At 47.0% G+C, this 7,394-nt stretch overlaps 1 protein-coding gene across 1 annotated transcript; it reads left to right on the top strand.

The window, feature by feature from the left end:
- Positions 1-410: 410 nt before the first annotated feature.
- LOC104492056 (calcium-binding protein 8-like) lies at positions 411-7,091 on the top strand (the record flags this gene model as incomplete). The annotated part of the gene is made up of 2 exons (XM_010134558.1): positions 411-564; positions 6,964-7,091. Coding segments are annotated over 2 exons (282 nt in total), but the record flags the coding sequence as incomplete, so codon positions are not given.
- Between the last annotated feature and the right edge of the window lie 303 nt (positions 7,092-7,394).

Below are 7,394 nucleotides of genomic sequence, written 5' to 3'. Positions count from 1 at the left end.
ACTACTGGAGAGTTAGGAGGAAAAAAAAAGGGTAGAGAGAATGTGGTGGCTCAAGGCAAGGTGTAAGAGCTACCAGGGGAATCTCTCAGGGTTTTATCTCTGTTGGGAGAACTGATACCAGATTGCTGCATCTCCAGCATGGAAGACCATCCCTGGCATAGGGCTGTGTTTCTCTACGAGTATTAAGTAAGCTGGCAAGAGCTCTAGCAACATCCATTTGCAACATTCACACTGTTATGTTAAATGAACGCAAATGAGCAAAATGTGCACACTTAGGTGTGGGAATTAGGTGTTGGAATGAGGTTGAAAAGAACCATGAGTAGGGAAGCACGTCATGCCCACGTGCCTCTCTCCCTCCAAGTACCACGGCTGTTACGGTGGCTGAGCCTAACTCGGTCCTCTCCCCACAGTTCGACATGCAGAGGATAACACTGGAGGAGCTGAAACACATCCTTTACCACGCCTTCCGGGACCACTTAACGATGAAGGACATCGAGAACATCATTATCAACGAAGAGGAGAGTTTAAATGAAAACTCTGGCAACTGCCAAACAGAGTTTGAAGGTGAGAGAGCAAGTTTCCATGTTTCTGTACAATTATTCTCTTTCTGCTTTGTCTGTAAAACTCAGTCTGATTCATGACATGCAATGGGCAAGGACGCATGGAGTTAGCATGTTTTAGAGCAAATAGTGATGACACACTTAGCTCAAGAGCTGCCATTAGCTTCTTCCACTAAGTAAAGCTGATCCTGTTTCAGGCAGGAGGATGAACTTGGCCTTATGGCCCTCCTTTCTCTGATGGGGCTCAGGCAGAGGGATGTGCAGGCCACACTGAGGTGAGCATCTAAGACAGACTGAGCTTTCCTACAGAAATATGTGTATCTGTCTCAGCCTGTCACGGAAAGACGTCATTGTGACTGGGTCCTGCCCTAGCAACCTGTGTGCGGCTCCACCAGTTCTCTGTTGTCTTCCTACAAGCATTAAAGATCTTCTGCTCTGGGCTCCCAAGGAACAGCTGGGAGAGGCCTCTCTCTGCCCTGTAACACCAGCCACGAGCAGAGATGGTGCATCTGCACCCTCCTGCCCTGCCAGCCTCTTCTTTGTCACTGTTGGGACCACTGGTTTGGAGCTACAATGAGCCGCACAAGTACACCCCAGGACAGCTCATCTCAACCCATGTGAGAGTGTCTGCAAGATCAACATCTAAGCAGTCCTCAGAGCAGCTAGAGAAAGGGAAGTGTTGTCTTTGGCAGCTGTGCTTAACACAGCATCCTCTCAGCAGTGCCACAAGACTACTACGTGATCAGCCACCAGGATCAGACATAACCTCTGCTTTGACAGTGGATTTTGCACTTTCAACGGAAGAAACACTTGAGAACATTCCCCATTTTAAGCCACCTTGGGAGAAGGATTTCCTTGGTCATATGAACTAGTGCTGCTCTGAAGCATTGCTGGTTGGAACAACTAAACATACACAAGTCACCTCAAGTGCAGAAAAGCCCAGGGTGATACCTACAGAGAACCTCAGGGTTTGTGCACGTCACCCTGGGACAGCTACTGTGCTTTCCCAGCCACACCAATGCCACTTTACAGAGGCTATTTGGGGGGCAATTCTGATACTCTGGGGGTCAAATAACATCTGAAAAGGCACCAGGGAGATACACTGAAGCATCTTTCAAACAAAGCAAAGGATGAACATGTTAGTGCAATTCTTAGCCTGGCCAATTAGTGGGATTCAGCAGCTCTATCCAGCACACTCACCCTCTGCTAAATACTGCAGAAAAGATGCAGAAGCGCACAGCTGAATTTTAAAAAGCCTGCAGGGGGGAGGCAAGCAGCAAGGCTCTTTGAATCAAGCCAAGCAACACTTTTTTTATTCCTCCTGGAGAGCAGCAGGGAGGAAGAGATGCTTACTTACATGAACGGAGTTGTTAGTCCCCACTGACCTGCTGATTCAGTGGAGACATGCACCAGCTGTCACCGCGGCAAGAGGCATTCAGGCTTCTTTCAGCTTCGGTGCTCGGGTGAACTATCCCAGTTGCAATAAAAAAAAATAAATTAAAAAAGAGGGTCCAAAAAACCTAAAAGCTCAGTATTTCATTTTGGAAGTCCCAGCTTCCAAAAGTACAGCAAGAACAGCTTTTCTCGTGGGATGTTGGCATTGCTGGTGCTAGGCAGAACCTAGAAGCAAAACACACCCTTTTTTAGATGTTGTTAGAAATACACACACACACGCACAAATGCACCAGAGAATAAAGATCACTTGAACACTGTCAACAAAGGTGCAAAGTTTTGCTTCTGGTCCCAGAAGAAGGAGACAGTTCTGGTCCATGGCAGCTCTGACGTGAGCTTTTCTCCCAGGAAAGGCAGGCTGAGAGCCCATTTCCCAACACTAAGATCCCTACAGGGCCTCCTGGCATGGATCAATGACCCTGGGGGAGATCTGTCATGAAGGCTGGACAGCATCTCAGTCTAGGTTGAAATGGCTGTACAGAAGTGTCTCTGAGTAAGTCAGTCACCCTTTACTCACTTCTTAAGTAGTGGAGTGAAGCAGATGCTTTTTGGTTACAATTCCTTGAGCTTATTTTAGGTGCCACCTTGTGATGAGACAAATCACATCTTATAAAGCACCTACGTCTTTCAGCTGTACAGGTAGCCTGAAGGGATGCCCTTAGAGGCTCCTGTCTATATTTAATGTATGTTTGATCCAACCCATTGAAGTACCTTTAATCATGGGTAGGAATGAAGCTAAGACGAGCCCCAATGGTTTTCACTGAGATTTGTGAATGGCTTCTATGGGAAGAGACATAGCAGATACTTCCAGCAGTGCCTTGCTGAAATGGTGCATCTCCACTCACTGTCACCTCTGGGTATGTCCTTGCCATCAAAGAGAAGCCCCCAAAGCCTTCTCCATTCTGTGGACAGAGACATTCCCCCTTCTCCACATCTGGGGTTAGCTGGCTGGGCCCTGCCAGGTACTGAACAGCATCGTACAGGTAACATGGCCATCGGTACAAACACACGCAAACCTCTGTGATTCTCACAGTTCTGACATCTTGGCTTCTTGTCATAATGAAGCCTTTATGACTACATAATGTTCTTCCTCTCTCAATATGGATGGTACACCTTCTCTCTCTCCCCCACGCTCATATACACCCACACAACCACACATACGCTTTAACCCAAATATTCATAGTCAGGTAATATTCCTACTATGGTCAGAGACAAGTCCAGAATTTTGTTCCATTCACTCTGAACATTAGAGTCATTTGCAAGATGTCAGATCTAGTCTTATGTTACAACTTGCCCTCCTACGCATTTCTAGGGGTTTTCATTTGCCTTCTTGATGAAGAGCAAAGCAATGAAAACGCCCAACTCCTCGGTACAAGCAGCCCACACCAGCCCTGCTGATAAAGAACACAATCAGAAGGGAGGCGCAATTATGTCTTCAGCCTTTCTCTCAGTTTTTATTAATGATTAGGGCAGGTGAACGAAGTTGAGAGCCAAGAAGAGTGAGTGTCTTTGTGAGGAAAGACACAAGAAAAGGACAACTATTTGTGACATTGTACTACCAAAAATTTATGGTACAAAAATAATTTGCCTGGCAGTTCCCTGTGACCACTCACGCCATTAAGCTGGTGGCAAACAAGAGCGCTGGCTAGTTACAGTGACCCAAGCTTTCTGCCACTGGTATTTCATCCCCAGCCCTGACATTCAAATTAAGTGGATGTGCAAGAGCTGCCACAGCTTCCCTCCCTCCCCCCAAGACAAGCAACTAGGGACATCTGCTCCTCAGCTGAGGGCATGGGAATGAAAAACTGACATCTTAAAATGAAAATAACTGCATCCAGCCAGAGAAAGCAAATATCAGTCACCTTTGGCAAGGACGTGACAGAAGCCACTGTAAATATACTGTAGCTGTTCGTGTTAGCAAACCTTTTTCTGCAGGCGAGAAGGCTCTCAGCACTTACCCTGACCACCTCAAACCCACCATGGGCATCACGATTAGCCCAGCAGCCACACCAGAGGACTGATGCACCCTGAATCAGGCTGGACCCATTAACCCCATGTCCTGGTAGAGAAGTTATAATGACAGTAGCTCTGTCTTTGCCACATATGACACCACAGTGGGTCCTCCTAGCTAGCTAGCATGATGAGAAGATGAAGGATGACTAAGGCTTGATTTGCCTTCATTTCTTGAGGTTTCATCTACATTGGACAGCCTAGGAGTTGCTCTCACTGCTAAGAATGGGCCGGTACATCTCTGAAGGAGCTTCAGGCTCTGACAATGTCCAAGGAACCAGCTCACATCCAAATCCCATCATGTCCCATGGATATTAAAACCACGTGCTGCTGGCACAACAGATCGGGCATCCTGCCCTGCAGTAATGTCAGCTATGGAAACCAGCAGGAAAAAGCACAGATGCCATGCTCAAAGGATCTGCAGGTTTGGAGAAAGGAGAGAAGTGAGGGCAAAAACTCACCAATTAGCAGCAGGGGCAAATAGTTCTTCACATTTAAGAGGGCAATTCACAGGGCAGCACACAGTTATGCTCACAGTGAAAAAGTGATTTCAGCTGCTTTGTCTCCCTGTGGATTGCAAGGGGACAGAGGAACTGTAATACTGGAACAATTCATGCTGAGATGCAACCAACAGCAAGAGGGTCTCTCTGTCTGCAACACCTCTACACTTCAGCACAGACCTTTCCCTTTTCATCTGGAGTTATTTGGTAGGTTATTTGGTGTACAAAGAACAATAACTATGATTTACCTGGATCCTCCTGCCTTAAAGCTCTATTTTTGCTTGATGGTTTAAAGAAGACTGAAGAAATCGTTCAATTCAGGAACACTCTGTAAGAAACACTGAACATGCTTTTCACTTTTCCTTTGAATAGGAGAGTTGCCATCACGAAAAGCCTTGGCCAGTCTTCAACGGCTGCTCCCGGTCACCACAATCAGCATCAGAGCCCCACTCTGAATGGCCATGCTGACTGTGATGGCTTGTGTCACTGTTTTGTCTGCTGGCTGGGAGTGTTTTCAAAGTACAGAAATAATAGAAAAATAAATAAATAGCAAAAGCTGTGATTTAGCAAGCTGTTCAAAGTGGCAGGGCATCATGCACAAACCCAAGGAACTGCAGTATTGATTCTGTGTGCATTATAAAATCAGCGAAGGAATCGAGTAGAGCAGTGCAAGAAGAAAGCCAGTAATTTAGGAGAGCTGCGGTAAGGGGGATTTCATTATCTGCACAGAATGTAGTGAGTCCCTTGGAGCGCTGGTAGTGGAGCGTTTCCCTGCCCTGGGCAGTCTGACTCCAAGTGCTGCCTAACGAGAGCTTCTTGTGCCTCCGGCACTGGGCTGATGCTGGGGCACTGCGTGGGAGCTGGGATTAGGACGCAGGCGCTGCTAAATCCTGGCCAGGGGAGGTGAGGGGGGACGACACAAGTGTTTAAAATGCAGCATCCAGTGCTCCCTGCTCTCTGTGTGATGAGGCTCAAGCCTGGATCAGAACAAGGGGGTTTTCCCATATATTCTAAAAACATTCTCCTGGAATTTTCCAAACATCAGCAGTTGGAGCCTTTTCCTGGTCACATTTTAGGTTTGTTGTAATTTTGAGCTTGTTGTCAGCCATCTGGAAGTCTCCCATCATCACAGGTCCATCCATGAGAAAAAGGCAATGGCCAAAAGACCATGTATTATCGCCCATGGCAGCAAGGCAGAACTACGCATCCTACGTGTGAGGACCTTCTGGCTTGCTGTGATTATCTCAGGAGACCTTCAAGACCTTCTCAAACAGGTTAATCTTCACAGTACTGGCAGGATGGGCTCACTAGCCTTCGGGCAACCATCCTAGGAGAAGGACAACTCTAACCCCAAACCCGGGCACATGGAGCTCGTTTAGCCTTGTAAGGCTCCATCTAAGAGAAGGACGCTCTGACCAAACCTACGACCCGAGGACTTTGCTGTCACCGTCCAAGCTCGCCAGGCCCTGGCAGATGAACCTCAGCTGTAAAGGGTGGAGCCAGTTCCGCGCACGCTGCGCCTCACCTAAAAAATCCACCACGCAGGCCCAAAGGGTGCACTCACGTTTGCAGAGCCCTATAGCGCCATCAGCGCGCTTGTAGTAAGCGTGGGAAAAACCCTTCCCAAACCTTCATTCGCAAAGCCAAGCCATGATGATGAATCTTCACAGTATCCCAATATCACATATTGTTCTGACATTCATCGGCAGGGAAGCTAAGATAGAGACATGAACTGGCTTTAGTAAGTCACAGCATGAATCCTCGTTGATGAACTCAAAATAAATTAAAATTAAGTAAGCCAAATGCTAAAAATCCCGATTCCATCTGCATTTTAACTGCCACAAATTACACTTGCCTCTTTTGACTATTATTTTCCAAGCACTCATTTGAAGAAGTCCTTAATAAGTCTGATTTTGCTCAGGCACAGAAAACCGAAAAAAAAAACCCCCACACTAACATACTGTGCATACTCATGGGAACTATCACACTGGGGGTTTAAGTGTTGTCAGGGGGCACATCTTGACTCTCTGCTCATTCCCAGTTGTCCTGGATGAGGCTAAGGGATTCACAGATGACCACTACTTCTGATAAAAGAACTTCAGAGAGAACTTCATAAAGAGCTTAAAAGAAATATATAGATAAACCAGAACACACCTACATGCGTTTGAAGGGGTTCAAAGTGAAGATGAGAGAGAAAGGACTTCCTGCACCATGAGAGGGTGGTGTGGAAGCAATGAAAGGGAAGGTGGATTATTTCAGAATGTCCCAGCAGGGAGAGGGAGGACTTGGCTGGTGCAGGGGGTCTCTGAGCCGTGGACTAGAGGGTTATGCCAAGGTAATAATTAGGGGCAAAGGAGGGGGGTTTTGCTCAGGTGATCCTAGTGGAACACAAAAACATTACTTTGGCCGAACATCTCATCTTTGCCATGTCTTCCCTGCAGTGCACGCCCAGAAGCAGAACAGACAGACCTGCGTACGGAAGAGCCTTATCTGCGCATTTGCCATGGCCTTTATTATAAGCGTGATGTTGATTGCAGCCAACCAGATCCTGCGGAGCGGCATGGAGTAGCCTCTCGCCATGACACTGTGAACCAAACTGACCATGCATGCGCATGCCACCGGGTGAGCTTCCCCCGAACCGACTCTCACACGGCAAAGAGACAGAGGCAGGCAGATAAAGCACCATTCGACAAGGAGCCTGAGGCCAGCAGCGTAATGTGTCTTGTGAATCAACTACATCCTTTTGGCAGGGACATAAAAGGGCTGTCTTAATGCTTTAAAGGTTTTGTTTCCTAATGCAATAAAAAAAAATATACAGGAGTCCCGAATTCTTGCTTCAGAACAGCAATGGTAACTTGGAAGAAACTTTCAT

Source organism: Buceros rhinoceros, unplaced genomic scaffold, assembly GCF_000710305.1.
Source record: "Buceros rhinoceros silvestris isolate BGI_N320 unplaced genomic scaffold, ASM71030v1 scaffold10244, whole genome shotgun sequence".
Taxonomy (NCBI): domain Eukaryota; kingdom Metazoa; phylum Chordata; class Aves; order Bucerotiformes; family Bucerotidae; genus Buceros; species Buceros rhinoceros.
The sequence above is the reverse complement of the archived record's forward strand: the minus strand, read 5'-3'. Positions and strand labels throughout refer to the sequence as shown.